The sequence below is a fragment of the Chanodichthys erythropterus genome, chromosome 24 (assembly GCF_024489055.1).
Source record: "Chanodichthys erythropterus isolate Z2021 chromosome 24, ASM2448905v1, whole genome shotgun sequence".
Taxonomy (NCBI): domain Eukaryota; kingdom Metazoa; phylum Chordata; class Actinopteri; order Cypriniformes; family Xenocyprididae; genus Chanodichthys; species Chanodichthys erythropterus.
In genome coordinates this window covers 4,432,599-4,455,000 of record NC_090244.1, presented here as the reverse complement: position 1 = coordinate 4,455,000, position 22,402 = coordinate 4,432,599, and the positions used below count along the sequence as shown (strand labels likewise).

General features: G+C 36.3%; 2 protein-coding genes across 4 annotated transcripts; one reads left to right on the top strand and one right to left on the bottom strand.

The window, feature by feature from the left end:
• Positions 1-788: 788 nt before the first annotated feature.
• ap4e1 (adaptor related protein complex 4 subunit epsilon 1) lies at positions 789-12,600 on the top strand. Of its 2 annotated transcripts, none has more exons than XM_067379532.1 (21): positions 789-1,068; positions 1,527-1,598; positions 1,680-1,803; positions 1,891-1,964; positions 2,053-2,165; positions 3,185-3,344; positions 5,237-5,403; positions 5,544-5,617; positions 5,697-5,819; positions 5,900-6,009; positions 6,084-6,223; positions 6,495-6,607; positions 6,704-6,822; positions 7,317-7,613; positions 8,269-8,380; positions 8,531-8,669; positions 9,030-9,276; positions 9,414-9,956; positions 10,042-10,232; positions 12,025-12,185; positions 12,285-12,600. In XM_067379532.1, exons 1-21 carry the CDS (start codon positions 940-942, stop codon positions 12,443-12,445), a joined length of 3,369 nt encoding a protein of 1,122 aa, XP_067235633.1. In that variant the 5' UTR covers positions 789-939; the 3' UTR covers positions 12,446-12,600. The 2 variants fall into 2 exon arrangements, with proteins under 2 accessions (XP_067235633.1, XP_067235632.1); XM_067379531.1 differs by having other exon boundaries at positions 2,044-2,165.
• Positions 12,601-14,323: 1,723 nt separating this feature from the next.
• On the bottom strand, positions 14,324-21,943 carry cyp19a1b (cytochrome P450, family 19, subfamily A, polypeptide 1b). 2 transcript variants are annotated; one of them, XM_067379537.1, is made up of 9 exons: positions 18,777-21,943; positions 18,545-18,695; positions 17,214-17,368; positions 16,962-17,138; positions 16,313-16,427; positions 15,643-15,754; positions 15,392-15,554; positions 14,915-15,156; positions 14,324-14,713 (listed from the first exon to the last, which is right to left on the bottom strand). In XM_067379537.1, exons 1-9 carry the CDS (start codon positions 18,967-18,969, stop codon positions 14,483-14,485), a joined length of 1,539 nt encoding a protein of 512 aa, XP_067235638.1. In that variant the 5' UTR covers positions 18,970-21,943; the 3' UTR covers positions 14,324-14,482. The 2 variants fall into 2 exon arrangements, with proteins under 2 accessions (XP_067235638.1, XP_067235636.1); XM_067379535.1 differs by having other exon boundaries at positions 16,962-17,368.
• Positions 21,944-22,402: the final 459 nt, after the last annotated feature.

The following is a 22,402-nucleotide window of genomic DNA, read 5'->3' as shown; positions in this document are numbered from 1 at the left end:
AAACTCAACAGTTTAACTCTAGGGGAGTTGGAAAATGAGCCTTTAATAAAAAGATAAAATTCATCCAAAAATTAGACATCTGTTATCATTTACCCTCAATTAAAACTAATTTAAATCCATTATTTTTCCTTCTGTGGGACAATAATTATTTTGCGTATTCATCAATTTAGCTTAAATTATTATTATTATTTTTTTTTTTAATAATATTGCTATTTCATTCTGCTTAATAAAAACAAAGTCCCTTTCAAGGAAAGTCTGTTCACTTGGCGGCCATATCGGCAACGCCTCCAGGCAGCTATTTTGGGAAAGTCCTATCCATTTGAATGGGGGAATCCTGAAATCTCATTTAAAGTGCTTGGCGAACTCACAATTAAATAACATATTTCAAACCAACAACAAAATCTGACATGAACTGTCCCATAATTGTTGTTTCTTATGTTAAAAAAAAAGCATATTTAAGGAGCCTCTAACGGCAGCTGCAGTGACGCAATGACTAGCGATTAGCCCTTAGAAGGCGGGACGTTTCTCCCATTCATAAATAAAAGGAGTGAACTCTTTATATATATATATATATATATATATATATATATATATATATATATATATATATATATATATATATATATATATATAGTCTTTGTTAAAAATCTGCATTTATTCTCAATTTTATTTAATTAATTTAATTAAAAACAATCACTTATTATTAGTGGTGAAATGTCCCTTACAGTAAAATCACTCATGGGACTTTTATTATGAAAACAGCAGTGCACTTCCTGTAGGCGGCGAGAAAGTCTAGTCATGATGGTTTGTGTTTTCATACGGCGTGTTTTGACAGTAGTATAGGTGTTGTATAGGTATTTCTCCTGCTGTAGTGCACTTATCTTCATGTAGGGTCTCGGCTGTGTCTTATAATCTGATCGTCTGTGTTGTCGTGCTGAAATGAGTGATGTTGTGGAGAAAACTCTCACTGCTCTGCCGGGTTTATTTGATTCTCAAACTGGAGCTGCAAAAATCACCAACAGATTAAAACAGCTAATCAAGAGCATCACAGAGCTGACATCTAAACATGTGAGTAAAATCAATATTTATCACAGACATATGCATAGATGTAGAAACTGACATGTCAGATATCCTAACATATAAATGACAAGCAGTGACAGTCGTGAAGAGTATAAACATTTTAAAATTATTTATTGATCAAATTAATTGATTTTACAGAATATTTGTATTTTTAACTATTTACATTTAATTTTTAAAAAAATATGTAAATAGTTAATATGTATAGTATAGTAATATGCATAGTAAATATGTATATTTACTAGTGTAAATTATTTAATTTATTAATATTTTTGCAAATATATATTTTTACTAAATGATAATATAATAAATATTAAAAGTAAATAAAAAAAAATACTTACAGAATCAAGAAGATTTAGTACAATATTATCAAGGGTATAGCATCCACATATTAAAATCCAATGCAGTGCTTTTAATTTTAAAGCATCTAATTCGATGTTCATTTCTAGGAGGAGGAGAACCTCATGAAACAGGAGCTGTCAGCCATGAAAGAGCAGGTGTCGTCTCCTAACACCACCATGGTGAGCCGTACAGACATTAGCCTTATCTCTGTCACTCAGAAGCTGATTACTTGACCCCGGCGTGTGTTTGGGTGCTTACAGAAGCAGATGAGAGAGGTCATGGTGCGAGCCATGTACTGTGAGATGCTGGGCTACGACGCCTCCTTCACCTACATTCACGCCATCAAACTGGCCCAGCAGGGCAGCGTCCTGGAGAAGAGAGTGGGTACGTTCCCCTCGGACAGCACACCAAATACTCATAAGCTTTACTCTGTCTAACTATATGTAAGTGTGAACTCTTTTGTGGTCTCAGGGTACCTCGCAGTGTCTCTTTTCCTCAGCGAGGGCCATGAATTGCTGTTGCTGCTGGTAAACACGGTCTTAAAGGTGAGCTTGTTTCTTATTACGTTTGATTGAACTTGTTATTTGGAAATGTGTGACTGAACGTCTCATACACGTGTGGCAGGATCTTCAGAGCACTAACCTCATTGAAGCGTGCATGGCGTTGACTGTTGTAGCTCAGGTGTTCCCCAAAGACATGATACCTGCTGTCCTTCCTCTGGTAGAAGACAAGCTGTCACATCCAAAGTAAGCCAGCAGAAATCATAGAGTACACTTTGAAAATGTCTAAAAGCCACATTAAAAAGGCTTTTAGATATAAGATAAAATATAGATGATGTTGTTTAATTACAACTAGTGTAATTTTAGTAATTTTATACACTATTAAAGTAGTTATTACAATTTTCAACTAGATTTTTTATATTTTTAATTTTCATTTTAGTAATTTTTTATTTGCGGTTTTGTCATCATTGTAATTTTTAAATATAATATATTTCTAAATGGTTTTATTTACGGTTTAGTTAAGCTTTTATTTTATATTTTTAGTTTTAATTTTAATTTTTTTTTGCTTTTTTTGTGTTTTTATATTTATATATAACTTTAATTTTTTTATTTGTTTTAGCTTAGCTTTTCTTTTCATATTTTAGCTTTCATTTTATTATCATTTTAGTTTTTTGTTTTAAAATATTTCTATATAGCTTTAATTTATTTTTATTTCAGTTCTAGTTTTAGTAATTTAGTACTTCAACTTAAACTTGCCAAGGCAAATTATTAATTTCCCATTTTTTTAAGTTGTTTTTCATCTTGTATTTATTTTATTTTAATTTTCAATTAACATAATTTTTAATAGTTTTAATTCATGATAACAACACTGTTTAAAACCAATACCAGTTGTTTGCAAGTGTCCGATAACCACAACACTTTTTATTGTTTGTTTTATCTCTGCTTTTTAACTAAACAGTTATTGTTTACAGATAATAAAAATAAATATTGAAAATATGAAGCATTTCTAAAACATCTCACTCAGGCATGAACAGCTGTTACAATAAATGAATAATTACATATTTTAATATTAATTTTAATAATATAAATTTTATTTTCCTGCCACTATTTCCTGTTGAATGCACGTTTACGGATTTATCTGAAGTTGCAATATTAATGACTCATAACTAGTTAATTAGAAAAGTGTGAATATTTGTAAAATTAATAATCAATTTGATGATCAGTCTAATAATAATTCATATTCTTGTCTTTCATTCCTGTCCAAGGGAGATCATTCGGAGGAAAGCCGTCCTGGCGTTGTATAAGTTTTATCTCATCGCTCCGAATCAAGTCCAGCACATTCACGCCAAGTTCCGTAAAGCCCTGTGCGACAAAGATCCGGGCGTCATGACATCATCACTGCACATTTACCTACAGCTGATCAGGGTTGGTCTTTGAATTTCAGTATTTATGAAACCAAGCCAAAGTGAGCATCCTCACATATTATAATACAGTCAATTTAAAGTAACGTTCAGTGCATAATTAAATATTATTAATATGATAATAATATTATAAATATTATTATCCGCCACGGAATAAGAAATAAAAAAAGGTAATTGTGACTACTTATCTCACAATTCTGACTGTTTATCTCAAAATTGTAATTCTCGCAATTGCAAAAATAATGTAATAATTGCCAGATATAAACTCGGAAATCTGACTTTATCACTTGCATTTGTGAGAATTGCAATTTTGAGAAAAGAAATCAGAATTGAAATTCTTTTTTTTTTTTTTCTTTTTTTTTTGGAGTTGCAAGTTTATATCTCGCAATCTGACTTTATTTTTCGCAATCGCGAGTATTGCATTTTTTGAGAAAATAAATCGGAATCGCAAGATATAAACACACAATTCCAACTTTTTTCTTGCAGTTGAGTTTAGATCTCGCAATCTGACTTTATTTCTCACAATTGTGTTTATATCTCGCAATCTGACTTTATTATTAAATTATTAAATATTAATGTTACAATAAACTCATAATTCTCACTTTTTTCTTGCAGTTGAGTTTATATCTCGCAATCTGACTTTATTATTAAATTATTAAATATTAATGTTACAATAAACTCATAATTCTCACTTTTTTCTCGCAGTTGAGTTTATATATCGCAATCTGACTTTATTATTAAATTATTAAATATTAATGTTACAATAAACTCATAATTCTCACTTTTTTCTTGCAGTTGAGTTTATACCTCGCAATCTGACTTTATTATTAAATTATTAAATATTAATATTACGATAAACTCACAATTCCAACTTTTTTCTTGCAGTTGAGTTTAGATCTCGCAATCTGACTTTATTATTAAATTTTTAAATATTAATGTTACAATAAACTCATAATTCTCACTTTTTTCTTGCAGTTGAGTTTAGATCTCGCAATCTGACTTTATTATTAAATTTTTAAATATTAATGTTACAATAAACTCATAATTCTCACTTTTTTCTTGCAGTTGAGTTTAGATCTCGCAATCTGTCTTTATTATTAAATTGTTAAATATTTATATTACAATAAACTCATAATTCTCACTTTTTTCTCGCAGTTGAGTTTAGATCTCGCAATCTGACTTTATTATTAAATTATTAAATATTTATATTACAATAAACTCATAATTCTCACTTTTTTCTTGCAGTTGAGTTTATATCTCGCAATCTGACTTTATTATTAAATTTTTAAATATTAATGTTACAATAAACTCATAATTCTCACTTTTTTCTCGCAGTTGAGTTTAGATCTCGCAATCTGACTTTATTATTAAATTATTAAATATTTATATTACAATAAACTCATAATTCTCACTTTTTTCTCGCAGTTGAGTTTATATCTCACATTTCTGACTATTTCTTGCAATTGCGATCTGACTTTATTTTTTGCATCTGCAAGTTTATATCTTGCTAATTTGACTATTTCTCGCAATTGTACGTTTATATTTCTTAATTCTGACTTTTTCTCGCAATTGCAAATTTATATCTCACAATTTGGATTTAATAACTTGATTTGCGAGAATTGCAATTTTAATAATAAAGAAGTCAGAATTAGCAAAACTAAATTCAAAATTCTCACTTTTTTCTCGCAGTTGCGAGAAATTCCAATTGCATTATTCCATGACGGAAACAAGCTTCCATATTTTTTGTTGTTTCATATTTTATTAAGCTTCCAAATAGATTTTGGGGTTGTTAAAGCTGTATATTAAACAATAAACATGTTCTAATTGGCTGGAATTATTGTCCCATCATGCAGTATTTCACTTGTCAATCACATCTGATGTTTTTCTCTTTATCAGGAGAGTCCAGACGGCTATAAAGATCTGACAGGCAGTTTTGTCGCCATCCTGAAGCAGGTGGTGGGTGGGAAACTCCCAATGGATTTTAACTACCACAGTGTTCCTGCTCCATGGCTGCAGATCCAGCTGCTCAGGATCCTCTCGCTGCTCGGAAGAGAGGACCAAAGGTACCGAGGGGCCACCATGCAAATCACAAGCTGCGTCCCAATTTCTATTCTCACATTATGCACTAAAAGTGTGTATTAAACAGGGAAAGTACATACAGTATCTGAAATTATAATGTAAAATGTGTGTATTTATTTTTCAGCACCAGTGAGCTGATGTATGAGGTTCTGGATGAGTCTCTGCGCAGAGCGGAAATGAACCACAACATCACTTACGGTAAAATCATCTTTTCTAAAGCACCAAATGGTAATCTGTCAGCAAAATTAATGCATCTAACACATAATGTCTGTTTCAGCAATCCTGTATGAGTGTGTGAAGGCTGTCTACACCATACACCCCAAAGCTGAGCTGCTGGAGAAAGCGGCGAGATGCATTGGGAATTTTGTTCTGTCTCCAAAGATCAACCTCAAATATCTTGGTAAGATTCCTGCTTTTGATTTCCATTAGTTAGTTAACCTAAACTCACTTTAACTGCTCAAATACTGGTGTGTTTTCCAGGTTTGAAAGCCTTGACGTACGTCGTCCAGCATGATGCTAAACTGGCCCTGCAGCATCAGATGACCATTATTGAGTGTTTGGATCACTCTGATTTCACTATTAAGAGAGAGGTAACAAACAGACACACTTAGACCCAAATCATCAAATGTCTTTTGTTCATCTCTTCCACTTTCTTCTCTCTCAGACTCTTGAATTGTTGTTCAGGATCACAAACGCTCAGAATGTGACCGTGATCGTGGAGAAGATGCTGGACTTCCTGCGCGGCTGCAACGACGAGCACACCGTCATCCATCTGGTTGGAAAAGTTGCAGAGCTCGCTGAAAAATATCCTTTTCATTCACTCACTGTCACTAATGTCACTCACATGAGATAGAAAACAACAACCATTCAATTAATTCCAGATGGACCAAATCAAATCATTTGTTCTTGTTTGCGAAGCCATTTCACTCATAAATGCATCACAATAGGGAAGACTATTGCAATGTATGACTTTATCTAGAGTTTATAAAAAAAATACTAGTTCCTATAAAATTAACATTCATATGTTGTGTGTTTGCTTTTATTTCACGTCTTGTGTTCCTATAATAACCCTTACGTTTGCTCCAGATAACTCGTGGTTCATTCAAACGATGAATGATGTTTTTTCCATCGGTGGAGATTTGCTGCAACAGGACGTCCCAAACAACTTCCTGCGACTGCTGGCAGAGGGTAAACGAGAAGTATAAGCAATCTTAAGAGCTGTAAACGGTAGTAGAATGTGTCTTGTTTTATACTCCTGGTGTTTTTTTTGTGTTTTTGTCTCAGGCTCAGAGTCGAAAGAGGAAGATGATGAGTTACGGCTGTATGCTGTCGACTCGTATCTGACTGTGCTGAAGGGAGACGCTTCTCATCTGCCCCAGCGCTTCCTTCAGGTCATGAGCTGGGTGTGTACAAATTGAGAAAAACATTTTGAATTGACTTATTAAATAAATATGTTTATGTATAAAATGAAAAAAAAAAAATCATATTTCGAGGACAAAAAAACATTGTCATCCAATTAAACTTCTGAAGGTGAATTGAAAGACTTGCAATCAATCAATCAATCAATCAATATAATTAGCAGTTAATTTGATGTTTTGATAATTTGATGTTTCTCACTGAATTATAAATAAACAATCAGAACACATTTTTTAAGTCACATTGCACTTAATTTAATTAATTTAGTGATTTATTTAATATTATTAAATAATTTTAAGAAATCATTACTAAAAAATTATGCAACAATGGATTTATTATTTTTTTTATAATTTAGCATATTAATATTAGCTAAATAATTGAATGTAGCATACATAATATTTATTTTAAAACATTTAAATTAATTTTGGCGAATACTAATACTAATCGTGATTAATCGCATCTAACATAAATGTGTGTTCAGGTTCTTGGGGAATACTCTGACTTTCAAGAGTGTGTAGACCAGCGTGAGGTCATCCGTCTCCTGACGAAGCTGCTGGATCAGAGAAGCGTGACCTCAGAGACGCGGGTCTGGATTCTTTCTGCCCTGACCAAGATCTCTGAGGGCCAGACAGACCTGATTCTGGACCTGTCCGAGAGCCTTTCGTCCTCCCAGGACACGGTGCTCCGTCAGCAGGCCCAGGAGCTGCGTCACCTCAGCCGGGACTCACAGCTCCATGAGTGGGCATTGCCCCGTGGAGCGCCCTGGGACAGCATGGAGGTACAGAAACAGGCATGATGACAAGTTCATCTTGTTAAGAGTGTTTTCACACTTAAAACAGACAGATTTAGAGGACTTTAAGTGAACTGTAAGAGACCATTTTTAACGGTGTGTCCTCATTGTAAATTGATTACACATATTATTTAGAGTTGTTTAGGCTATTGTTCAACCCCGTAAGTTCACCAAGGCTGCATTCATTTGCTCAAAATTAAACAGTAATATTGTGAAATATTATTAGAATTTAAAATAGCTGTTTTCTATGTGAATATATTGTAAAATATAATTTATATCCAGTGATCAAAGCTGAATTTTCAGCATCATTACTCCAGTCTTCAGTGTCACATGATCCTTCAGAAATCATTCGAATATTATGATTTGATGCTCAAGAAACATTTCTGATTATTATCAATGTTGAAAACAGTCGTGCTTCGCAATATTTTTGTGGAAAATATGTGATACATTTTTTTCAGGACCCTTTGATGAATAGAAAGCAACATTTATTTGAAATAGAAATCTTTTGTAACTATATAAATGTCTTTACTGTCACTTTTGATCAATTCAATGCATACTTGTTGAATAAAAGTTTTAATTTCTTACTTTTGAAGGGCAGTCTTTGTTCAAAAGGCACGTTTTGATCATTCCCATTTCTCCACAGGTCGACTCTTCTCTGTCATTTCTGGATGGGTTCGTGTCGGAGGCTTTGGCTGCAGGAGCCGCACCGTATAAACCTCCACATCAGAGACAGGAAGAGCTTTGTGAGGAAAGAGGTACAGCTATCATTATTTTGTACTATAGTAAACTCTATAGTGTATGTTCATCCTGCTCTTAAAGGGATTGTTCACCCAAAAATGCACATTTTATTGTCATTTACTCACAATTATGTCATCCCAAACTTGTATGACTGACCTTTTTTTCAGCATTGAATCTGGAGCCGTACAGTTTTTCTCTTCCTGTAAGTTTATCATCATGTAGCATCACTGACAGACAGTCTCCCACAATGCTGTCCGTCAGTTCAGGAATTTCGGGCAACAGCACTGAACTCTCTCAGAAAGCAGGGTGGGTACTTTGGTTTAACACAACTGCTGAATATTTTGGAGTCAGGATGCTAAAGGATGCAATAAATTGATCAAAAGTGACATTAAATACATTTATAATGTTACAAAACATTTCTATTTCAAATAAATGATGCTCTTTTGAACTTAAAAGAGTGTTTTCAGCATTGATAATAATCATAAATGTTTCTTGAGCATCAAATCATCATATTAGAATGATTTCTGAAGGATCATGTGACACTGAAGACTGGAGTAATGATGCTGAAAATACAGCTTTGATCATAGGAATAAATTACATTTTACTATATAATCAAATAGAAAACATTTATTTTAAATTGTAAAAATATTTCACATTTTGATTCAGTTCCAGCACTGTGATTCTTGAGGGTGTAAAGAGAGTTTGGGGGAAAGATGGGTATCTTCCACAAAAAGAAACCGCAGCAACAGCACCTCCAGTGGACAAACCCAGCGTTGCAGTTCAGTCATCCGGCCAGCAGGAGGCAGCAGAGCGAACAGAGCCACAGCCGGAGCCGCCGACGCAAAACCAGGACAAACAGCAGCTGGCTTCCTCTTTGTTTGTTGGTTTGGGAGCCCAGAGCTCCATATCTCTGGTGAGAAAATGATTTTGTGACAGATTATATCTAAATATGAATACACACGGGTCCAATTCGACTCAAACCACATTCAGACGGAGTCAGAAATGCATTGCATTTGTAGTGTAAAAGCTAAATGTTCTGTTTCCTCTCAGCTGGGAAAATCCGAAGCCCCGCCCCCTCGCTTTCGAAAAAAGCCCCGCCCACATGAGTCATCATCATCATCAGGCACCAGCGAGAGATCCTCTGTCTCCTCCTCCCGCTCCTCACATAGCACGACTGACGGCTTCCTGTACGGCAGTTTGCTGGAGGAGGAGCCGGCCACGTCCATATCCGGTGTTGACCACACCCCCAAATCTACCACAGCCAATGGGCTGGGTCAAAACAAACACACGGACGGAGACCGCCGCACAAACACGTCTCAGATACTGGGCAGCGATATGGTGATAGTGCGGCCTAACACAATACAGGACAAATATCCTTCATCCGTGTCTTCAGATCTGACCGCGCTGTTACCCCCTGACCTCAAAGACCTACCTCACTCTGATGTCACCAGCCTGACCTCTGACCCCAGCCTGTCTCTGGCCTCCTGCCGAGTGTTCAGAGATGAAGCTTTGCTGCTTGTGATCTTCATTTGTAACTGCACAGAGACTGTAATAAAAGATGTCGCGGTACAGCTGACCTGTGAGGAGCTGCAGGTGTGTGTGTGTGTGTGTGTGTATATATTATAATATAATGATGGCATATGAGATATAATGCAGAATGTGAACTCTTCTGTCTTAGACGGCGAGTTTGAGAGGGAATGTCGTAGACTGTCTGGAGGGCAGGAGTACGTCTGTGTGTCATTACGCTCTGCTGATGGACGACCCTCACACAAACGTGTCCTTTACCGGGACCGTCTCTTATCAAACACAGCCTGGACACACAAACACACTCTGTTTCTCTGGGACACTGTCCACAGCCGACTTTATCAGGTAATGTGTGGCTGAAACTACATTAAACATTACCTTACTGTAGTTTTCCAACATATTTATTATTAAACAATTAAAAACTAATATTCTTGGTTATTTTTTTATTAAATAATTTAAGGGTTAAGTCACCCAAAAATGAAAATTCTGTCATTAATTACTCACCCTCATGTCGTTTCAAACCCGTAAGACCTTCGTTCATCTTCGGAACACAAATTAAGATATTTTTGTTAAAATCCGATGGCTCAGTGAGGCCTGCATTGCCAGCATAATTAACACTTTCAATGCCCAGAAAGCTATTAAAGACATATTTAAAACAGTTCATGTGACTACAGTGGTTCAACCTTAATGTTATGAACAAGAATATTTTTTGTGTGCCAAAAAAAACTAAATAACGACTTTATTCAACAATATCTAGTGATGTGCGATTTCAAAACACTGCTTCATGAAGCTTTACGAATCTTTTGTTTCGAATCAGTGGTTCGAAGCGCGTATTAAACTGCCAAAGTCACGCCCCCCAGTGGTGAACCATTGAAATTTTGAAACACTTAAGACATAACGAAGCCTCGTTTACTGAAATCACATGACTTTGGCAGTTTGATACATGCTCCTAATCACTGATTCGAAACAAAAGATTCGTAAAGCTTCATGAAGCAGTGTTTTGAAATCGCACATCACTAGATATTGTTGAATAAAGTAGTTATTTAGTTTTTTTTGGCGCACAAAAAGTATTCTTGTCACTTCATAACATTAAGGTTGAACCACTGTAGTCACATGATCTGTTTTAAATACGTCTTTAGTAGCTTTCTGGGCATCTGAAAGTGTAAAATATCTTCCTGTCAACGGAGGCCTCACTGAGCCATCGGATTTCATCAAAAATATCTTAATTGACCCTTCGCAAAGACCTGCTCCCCTTAGTTACTGTTGCTTTGTCCGACAAGCCATGGCGCTTTCACGCCACACGCAGTGAAAAATACATTGCGGAGCAAAGAGGACACTGACAACACGTCGACAGACAAGACAGAGCAGGTTACTTATGATATTAAACAAAGTCCCAGCTTTCAAACTGTGTAATTTTTTTAAAGAAATTCGAACAATAAATACCATTTTGTGGCTCTTTAATGTGTCGTGACAGATCGCTGTAGAGCCTCAGCTCAAGCGGCTCGTGAACCGATCATCTCATAGCATCAAATAAACATGAATGAACATCAGAAGGAATGTTGTTTCAAACGCGGAAAGACGTCAGTACACACCATTTTTCAAGTTCAAGTCCACCGAGGTTAATCTTCTAACTCCTGACTGCTTTGTGGGACAAAATGGCGGATTCGGCGTTATGATTGGTTAGATCGCTTGTCAAATAAACTCCCGGCAAAAGGTCAATTTGTGTTCAGAAGATGAATGAAGGTCTTACGGGTGTGGAACGACATGAGGGTGAGTAATTAATGACAGTATTTTCATTTTTGGGTGAACTAACCCTTTAAATTAAATGAAAATAAGAAAACTTTCCTGGGGAACTAGCTAAATTTAAATAAGTCTATATCAGCTAATGTTTATTTCAAGTAACAACATTTATAGTTACCTATAATAAAGAATCTTAATATATACACAGTTGCACCGGTCAGAAAAATATCCATATCTATAGTGATTTTTTTCCCCTTTATATGTTATATATATAAATATTTCTCATCCAACATAAACTTTTTGTAGGTGAATTTTCACACAAATCACCTCAAAGTATTTTGTTCAGTTTGAAGCTGTGAATTGTTTAACTGAACTCATTTCTCTCTGCCACACACAGGCCTTTGGTTGTAACCACAGAGGAATATGGGAAACTCTGGCTGTCTCTGTCTCATGATGTCAAACAGAATCTGAAACTGCTCACAGATGCTGGAGACCCGCTCAGAACCACCCTGAACGCTCTCAAAGACGCCCTACAGCTACATGTGGTGGACATCATCGGTACACACAACAATGGCTTTCATTTTACAGTACATTTTTCATATTCCAACTGAACATGCACCATAACTGACTGTAACTTACACACTCTGGTTCTTTCAGGCTCAGAGGGAATAGTAGCATGTCGGCTGCTCAGTGGCGCCCCCTGTCTTCTGCACTGCAGAGTGAACGCCGCTGCTCTGGCCATGTGGCTGCGCTCTCCTCACCCTGCTCTCCCAGACTGCATCCTGTACCACTGCCAGAGAGCTCTCGCTGAACATTAACCATCCAGAAACCCTCGGCCAGACTTCCAGGGAAGCTCCAGTTGTCGTGCAATGACTGTTTGAAAGCAATACCTGTGTATTGCGTGTCTTATGCTCTGACTAATAATTTTAATGATATATATATTTTTTGTACACAGTTACTGCATTGTGTCACAGTACATATAGTAAAAAGTATTTATTGATTTTAAACATTTCCAGCCTGTGGTTTGGTCTGTTCTGGTTGGTGTATTCATTCTTCAGTGTTTATTTGTTTGAGGAAAAAAAGAAATAAGGCTTTAACATTGTTTTCAAAGTGTCATTTTATTAGCTGTAGTAATTGGTACAATTTATTAAAACAAGTAGTTTTGCATATTCTAAAAAGCAGTGCGTATATGGCCATCAAATATTTCTTCGGAAGGAAAATGTTTTTCGTCGACTTCGTAATCTTTCATAAAAATAGACTTGCTTCACCTCTAGAGCAACTATTTTTGACCAAGCCCTCATTTTTCAGCCCCATTCTTTTATCCAACATTGACTTTTCATGATCCAATCAATTCAGGTATATAAAATGAAGTGTTTTTCTCATTAAATATACTGTTTAACTCTGAAATACATCACATAATGGAAGTAAAATGGTTTGTGAATGCCCTTTCATGTAGAGTTTTTACATGGTTAGTTTGGATACTGCACTACAGATCATAGACTATTCACTATAATCACTATTTACTATAATCGGCGTTAATCTACCGTTGAATGCATGTGTTAAAGTTCTGTACAGTAGATTAGTGCAATGTAAAGATCAGTATACATGGAAAAACAAAAACAGATATTTCAAATGGTTTTGTTGTCATTGCTATTGCCTGTCAACATAAACTACAACTTTTCTTGTGTTTGTTTTTTTGAGTTAGAACACTTTAAAAAATCAGACAAATTAGTCTGTTTTGGTCAATGCCGTTTTTTATAATACCTGTAAATGATGTTACCACAGGCTGATGGTTTGCAACACTGAATTTGAGGTAAGTTCAACTTAAGTTTGTATATTTTTTATATGAATAAAAGCCTAAATTAAATCTGTTCACCATATAAACTAAAGCAACTGAGACTCTTAAGAAAATTTGGACTACACCACTCGATTCATATAGATTAGTTTTACGATCTCTTTATGTACTTTATTTAAGCGTCAAAATGGTAGTTGTAGCTGCCAACGGAGGGACAGAAAGCGCTTAGATTTCATCAAAAATATCTTAATTTGCATTCCCAAATGAACGCAATGAAGGTGAGTAAATGATGACAGAAATTTAATTTTTGCGGTTTTTGAGAAAAACATTCCAGGATTTTTCTCCATATAGTGGACTTCACTGGGGTTCAACGGGTTGAAGGTCCAAATGTCAGTTTCAGTGCAGCTTCAAAGAGCTCTACATGATCCCAGACGAGGAATAAGAGTCTTATCTAGAGAAACCATCGGTTATTTTCTAAAAAAAAAATAAAAAAAACGTCATTTTCAACTTTTTTTGTAAAGGCTGTTTGACTTTGCATACTCGCTTTGTAAAGACTTGCTCAGTACTTTCGCCTACGTTATGCTTGACCTTTCCAACATGATTACCGAATGTGTGGTTTATCGCAGAGCTAGAGCAAGACCAGAATTTGTGATTAAAAAGTATATAATTTTTTATTTTGTTTTTAGAAAATGACCTATCATTTCTCTAGACAAGACTCTTATTCCTTGTCTCAGATCGTGGAGAGTCCTTTGAAGTTGCAGTGAAACTGACATTTGGACCTTCAACCCGTTGAACCCCAGTGAAGTCCACTATATGGAGAAAAATCCTAGAATGTTTTCCTCAAAAACCTTAATTTCTTTTCGACTGAAGAAAGAAAGACATCTTGGATGACATGGGGGTGAGTAAATTATAAAGAAATTTTAATTCTGAAGTGAACTAATCCTTTAATATGCTGTAAAACTTTTAGGTGAAAGGAAATTCCCCAGTGCACCTCTAAAAGTTTTTCTTCTTTCATTTGCCGTTCTCAAGTGTTGCTGTCCATCGTTTCTCCTTTGACGTTCTAAGCTCGTGGAATGAAGCGCATGGCCAGGCAGTCGGGATCCTCTTCCACTGGCTGCATGGAGAGGTTGTTGGTCTGTTTGATGGTGCTGATGGTGCAGCCGTGACGAGGACAAACCGTGAACCTCGACAACAGGGTCACCAGGATGGCCTTCGTCATCACCATGGCGATGTGCTTCCCAACACAGGCCCGCGGGCCACAGCCGAACGGCTGGAAGTAACGACTGGGAACCTGAGAGAGAAATAGAGAGTATTGATTACACAGATCAATATTGTTCATTCTGTTACTGAAAAAATATAGAAAATATTTGGATATTTGTAGAAGAATATGAATAATTGGTATAAAATCTACAAATGCACCAATTTATGAAGAAAAAAACCCTTCATATCCAAGTTTGTATGATCTTATATATCTGATTCTCCCAGTATTTACATTGTTCTCGAAGTTCTCCAAGTTGAAATCATTGGGTTTTTTGAAGAACTCAGACTTGTGCATGCGTCCGATGTTCAGGATGAGGTTTGTCCCCTTTGCCACCCTGTAGCCATCGATGTGGTCATCCTCCAGAGACCGTCTCATGATGAAGTCCACCACTGGATGGAACCTCAGAGACTCCTTAATAAAGCGCTCTAGAACATTCAGGTTCTGCAGATCGGCCGACTGTACGTCCCGCTCACCTGAGAGGACAAGAGTGATGTACGTCTTTTATCATGCAGTTAAAACCAGTTTCTGGTGGTTTCTATCTAGCTGGTCTGGATTCTGAGCTTGGACTACTAGTTGTTGGAGCCAAGGTTGACCTGGTAGATGATCTTGGTCATGCTGGCCACATTGGGCCATCAAAAAACTAGCTACCAAGTTCCAACTATATAGTCCTGCATTCGATTGAGTTGTCTTGTGAAAGGTTTACCCTACCTATCTGAGACTGTATCTCCTGTACTATCTGCTCTTCCACAGCAGCGTTCTGCTTCAGCAGCAGAAGCATGAAGAACAGGCTGATGGAGAGGGTGTCTGGAGCGGCGATCACCATCTCCAACACACACTGCCTCACATCGTCTGCAGACAGCTCGTCGTGGCTCTACAGACACGTGTGGTAAGTTAACACTTACTGATGCTTTAATGTAGGAGATGGTACGTACATGAAGAGTACGTGTTTGTGAACACACCTGAGCAAATATCAGCTCCGTTGCGAAGTCCGTCTCATCCAGCTTCTCCATGTTATTGATGGCCTGTCGCTTTTGCTCCACAAGCTTTTCCATTTCATCCTGCAGCTCTTTACTGCAAGAAAACACTTCTTAAAGGGGGTGTATGAACAATTTATCTAGATGTTTAACTGCATGGAGATGATTTCATGGTGCTTTTAGTGATTTCTTAATTTCTGCCACCAAATTAGACCACCCAATCCTTTCAACCACGTGCCCTTTCTTCAAAATGGCCTCCAAATCATGTATCAGCAAACTCAAATGTGTCAAATTCATGTTAAAATGTACCTTTTTTCTGTTACCAGAATAAATGCAAAAAGCTGCTCACAGAACCTTCAACTAAAAAGATTTGCATGTCCAAAATGACCATTTGTTCAAACTACGATGTACAACAATCATCAAAAGATGGAGTAAGGCCAACAATATGGGCCGAACACCAAATCCACAAGCTGCAAGTTATTGTTTTTGCTCATTTCACATGTAAAAACCTTCACCAATCAAAGTAAAGATAATTTGCAATTTGAAACTGCAAAAGACTGAGACTTCTAAGCGTCAGAGAGAGAGAGGAAAATGGTTGTTTTTGGTACAAAAAACCTTGACACAACATATACAATTACGTCTGAGGTGGACTCACGCTGCCACGTGGTGTTTTTTATACACAAAGTCCAGTCTGAAGAAAACATCTGGCTGTATGAGAACCGTCTGCCAGGTACTGAAGTAATGGTGGATCTTTATCAGCAAGTCTTTCTCTGCATTGAACAAGTATAAAAAGAGAAGTTAGTAATCTTAAATTCTTAAAATGGGTTTCAAAAGGGGGTTTTCTCAGTGATGCCATAAAAGAACCATTTGTGTTTCCCCAAAGTACCTTTCAGTGAACTTTCTTAAAAGAACCATCTTTCCTTGGTGCGAATAACATTTCAATACTCTAAAGAACCGTTTTCGCATATAAAGAACCTTTTGAGGAATGCAATGGCTCTTCATTGAACCATCGATGCCAATAAAGAACCGTTATTTTTAAGAGTGTACTGTGAAATATTCATTCATAGTCATCCAAATTCATCAGAAGTATCACAGCATATTCAAGGGTTTTACAGCCGTCTCCTCTGGTAATAGATATAATCAGACCAATCCAATCAAAAGAATCTAAAGTGAGACATCAATCATTTTTGTCATGTCCGAAGAACCATTCAAGCCAAAAAATGATAAAAAGAGTAACCCAAAGAACCACTAAGGAACCTTTATTTTTTAGCATGAATAATCAGATGTTTGCATTGCAGGCTGACCATTGAGAGGAATTTTTAAGAAGAGTCTATTGGAAACGTCCACCACAATACAGCGCAGAAGATTGAGCACGTCCACATGTCCTGAACAGTCTGTGAACTCCTGCAGGACGTCAAGCTGTTTGTTGGTGGCGCTGACACACACATCTACTGATTTCTGGAGACCTGGACCTGTGAGAGCTACACAAACACATAAACAATATATTCGGATTACTCTGTGTAGGATCTGATCTGAGATCAGTGAATAACACCCACCTTTGGTGAAATATGTTCTCACTTTCTTCCACAGTGTGATGTTGCTGTTGAAGATGATGCCTTGTTCAAACATGCCGATGCACTGCAGACCTTTTGTACTGGCAAACCTCCCGATGTAATTATTGCTCTTCAGAACATGATACACGGCGGAGGACCTGAAACAGTTGTTCGTTTTTTACACTAAAATTTTACCCCATCCAAAATGGTGCCCTCATGCGTTTACACGACACCATTTTCAACTAAAAACAGAAAACGTTTTATGCGATTTGGCCGTTCATTTACACGACAACTGCGTTTTGGGGGCCTGAAAAACGCAAACTTTTTAGTTTCAAAGTGCAAGTTTTTTTTTTATTGTTTCTGTATAAACTACAAAAATGCAAATGTGTGAAAACAGTGATTTCATGCGCATGAGTATTACATGTTCAGTCTATAGGTGCGTACTGTTTCTTTACAAAGCGACATCGCCATCTACTGGCCTGACAGCGGAATACAGCGTTTTTAGTCGTTTTTGCGGATCCTTGTGAACAACATTGTTGTCTGTACGTGAAAAATGTACATCATTGTTGTGTAAATGTACCCTAAAGCTCTGAGTATACTTCGTTTTTTTTTTTAAGCGTACGCTAGTGTACGCACACAGTTGAATGCACAGACTTTGGGCTTTGTGCTTAAGTGAATTAATTGGCCATTATGGACTTGAGTAGCAGACTGTACCAAAAAATTATGTTTTGGCCTCATAGGGGGCGCTCTTGAGCACTTCAACAGCTAATTTCATTACCAGCTAAGGTGCGGTGACATTAATGGTTGTTCTGCAAATTTTCACAGGTGAAATCCAGTCATTTAAATTGGAAGCCAGGCGAAGGCGTAAAATTTCCCAAGCAAAACAGGTTCAAATTTGTCACGCGGCTTCGCCATGTTGACCAGCAGAAAGCTGCTTGAAAGTGACTTCTGTGTGAGCTGTGCTCCATACATAGCTACACTATTGACAAGTCATTGGACCTTTTTGCCAGAAAAATTTCACCAAAATTTCGGTAATGTTACCACATCAGGTTTTGCGCTGTGTACGGAGAACCTCCACCACTGATGACACTTTAAAGTAGCATAGTAGTTTTCGTACTTTTTTCAATTTTCTCTCTTTACTTTTATATTTAAAACAATATTGCTCATAATATGTAATGTATATTATATTGACTTAAATTTGCACATTGTAAAATTGTGGGTTTACAGTACTAAAATTGAGAAATAGGACATGCTAGTTTATGTATATAGTTCACATTTACGTATTCAATCATTTGCTAGACAGATGAATGACATTTATGTTTTTGAGAACTTGCTTGCTGAGTATAATGGTCTCTTCCCCGTTGATCCAAACCCGAGCAATGCTGCCATATTTTTTGTTGTAGTAGTTGCATGCAGTGCCGATCCCCATCCACAGGAACCTGCTGTAGCTCAGAACCGGACCGAGACCCAACCACCAACCGGGACCTGAAAAACGGCAAGCACATCACACCAAGTGTAACCACTTTGTAGGTTGTTCCCAGTGAATATTATTGGTTTTTAACTCACCCGGGACTGCTGATTGGTTCTTCCAGTTCTTGGCTCCAAATGTTCTATGCAGCAGAATCAGCAGTAACGTTCCCGTCAGCACCAGTAATGTTCCCTGCACCGCAGCGCCGGTGTTTACCGTACCCTCGATGACCTGCTCCATCATCAAGTCATAAACAGATGCACCTTGTGCACCTAAATATATATTAAGCATCTTAAAATGTTGGAAATTGCACTGTAAAACTGCAATAGTTAACTGTTAGCATGTTGAGTAACAGAATGATACGAAACATGGTAAAGGTTTTGACATTTGCTATGTGGGCACACACACACCCAAAAAGAAATCATGGACATGATTCGAAAAGGTTAAATGGCCATGAAAAAATTGTCACACTTGTATTGTTCACAGTCAAAAATTGGACTATGTATTGGAAATGAATGGGAAGCGAGTTTCATCCAGTGGAAGCGTTTGGTACTGCGCCCAAACAAAATCTTACTGAAAGCTCATTTTTTGAGATATCAACCTCAAATTTGGAACACAACTTGTTTAGATTTATGGCTTTGATTTTATCACAGTTTTAGAGTATATTGTGTTTTGGAAAATATATATTTCAAATTAAAAATTAAAAAATAAGCATTTTTAAAATAAAAAATAAGCATTTTTCATAATAATAAACTTTAATGTCTATAACTTGCTTTTTTTTAGTTTCACTTAAGCAATAATCTGCCATGATTCTTCTTTAAAAAGAGACCAAACTCAAGTCCATGCTCCAAAGCATTCAAGATTTATGATAGTTTAAGTTGGAAATTTCATTTTCAAAAAAGTGGTTAACAGGTAATAAATAGATCATAACTATGCCATAAATATAATTTAGTACCATAAAATCCCCTAAAAAAATACAAAATATTAGATAAAAACATTATCGAACTAAAATATAGTACATTAATTTCATTGAAATACAAAAAATCACCAGCACCAGAGGGTAATTCATACTTTACAGCATTATTGAATGACATATATTTATAAAATAAACATTTCTCTTGTTTTATTTTTGTCCACAGAGCTTGTTGTGGTGCATTCTGGAGATGTTCTCTCTACAAATTATGCATGCTACTGTGGAACTTTGCCAAAATAAGGTATGCTGGGTATTTTGTTAATCACTGACACGGTGCAGACGTCTGGTAAACCACATGTGTCAGTGAAGCGTCTCGGCAGATGTCACATGTCATTCATTTAGTGAGACGAGTGCGCAAAGCAGAAAGTCTTATTTTTGGTCTTTTTTGAACGCCATAATAATTAATGGACGCTTCAGTGCCATTAAGCATCTTCATGCACCCGTTCAGGAAGATAAACGTTTGTCTGATGTGTCCAGTGTAGACAGCCTCAAACAGCTGTGGCGCGTCACGTGTCCTGAGATAAATATTATATCGCTGTTATTTACCTACTCAGTTGCTTCCTCACGACACATAGCATTCCTAAAATGTTGGACCTTTTACTGAAAGTAGCGTACTTTTACCTGTTTGAGACATGCCTTCACAAGCACCCGTAACAGCTGTGTTTATGATGTTTGAGTTGGAGGCGCGCAACGCGCCAAACGGACCTTTGCAAAATATGCTTTATTTTTGTAATTCTGCTAGATATGCCTCTAGTGTCACAGAAACTACATACATAACATTTAAAGTGAAAACAGAAAATATAAAATTAAATCTAATTCAAAAAATTAACAAAAACTATCAGTTATACACTAAAATAACATTGCACATAGTTTGCTGCTCATTTTTTGTGATACTTTTGTGGTGCTTTTTTTGAAACCGACCAGTGTTGGGTAAGTTACTCCACTAAATTAATTAATTACTAGCTACACTGTAAAATAATAATAATTAGGCTATATGCTACAGCATGTTTTCTTTAGTCAAATCAACATTTGAGTTTCTGTTGATAGACAATTTGCCTTAATTGTATTAAAGGTGCAATATGTAAGAATTTTGCAGTAAAATATCCAAAAACCACTAGGCCAGTGTTATATATTTTGTTCACTTGAGTACTTACAATATTCCAAATGTTTGCAATTAAATCGTGAGAAAATTGCAATTTTAACCAAGGCTCTGGGAAGTGTGAGGAGTCGCCTGTCAGTTGCGTCATACCCGCGTTACCCTCGGTTTCTGGTTTTATTTTGTAGAAACCATGGAAACACCAAAGATGCTTTAAAGTATTACACGTTTTAATAGACAAGGGAACAACTGTTTTGATATATTTATAAACTAATTATTGTTATATAGCTCAACACTGTTTAAATCTAATTTTCTTGATTTTTTTGGCGAGTCTCATGCTTTACCATGCCTCAGAGAAAACACTATTTAGTGAAGTAGCTAACAGCATAATCAGATGCAGCTTTATTTTTATTAACAGTAATACAGCATTTTCTCCATCATACAATATGTTTTAAAATTAATTTCATGCCATTTATCAACATTTATCAACACAAGCCATCCAATATTTAATATGATTTTCTAAAATCGATCTATCTTACTGCAGTGTGTAACAGTGTCTCACAGCAGCCGCCGAGCGAACGCATAGAGTAACGTTATAACATCATTTTCAGCACTCAAATGTATCTAATATGATAAACAGAGCTGCGTTACCTCATACTCATGACCGGAAAAGCAGAAGCAGCACCGGCGACTGTGGCATAATAAAAGTCCCACTGCTCGTGAGGCGTGTGTTGAGCATTCGCTCCAGCGGACTCCTTCAGCTCCACAACACTCGCTCCTGCTCTGCTTCATACTACAGTAATGTTATTAATCGCATCCATGAACATGAGTTCTTCCTGAGTCCAATCCCGATTCTTTTTCACCGACTGTTGAGGTGGAGACCACATGTCCCAAGATTACGCGCTCAAACTTGGCGTCATCAAGCTACGCCTTTGTTTTGAATAGGCCTCTAGCAACCTCTAGCGGAAAATCTTACATATTGCACCTTTAACTCAAATTTTTTATTTCAATGAACTCAACATTTTAAGGCCAGTAACTTACTTTCAGTTAAAACCACAATTCTTTTACATACTCAACAGTGTCATTAGATTACTGTACTAATTACTCTCTAAAAAAAAGTATTGGATTACTTATTACTAATTACTTTCTAAATATAACATCAACCTCGACCAGTTGAACAGTATAAGAATAGACATAAAACTGCACCTTTCATTCTTTGAACTAAACAATATACAACTGCATAAATTGACTGACCAATGTGTATAAAGGGATAAGGTTACAATAAAAACATACATTTTAACATTAAATTTTAATGTTAAATCCACTATTGTTTAAATTAATTAATTACACCCAAAACTGAACTTGACATGCTGCATGCTTTCCAATTCTGCTAAATATCTCCACAGAAGAAATAAAGTACACAACCTGCATGAAAAACTCTCCTCATGTCCTTGAATTGGTTTCAGAAGTCATTATTCAAGAGCTTTGATGTGTCTTGTACTTAAATGAACCATATGAAATCATTAAAACTTGAAGAAACTATCAGTATGACAGCTCAGCCTAATGACTTAGCATCAACTGAATAAATTGACTTCCATTGCAGTAATTATATAACAAACACACTCACCTCTTTAGATCTGCATCTGTTTCATTTC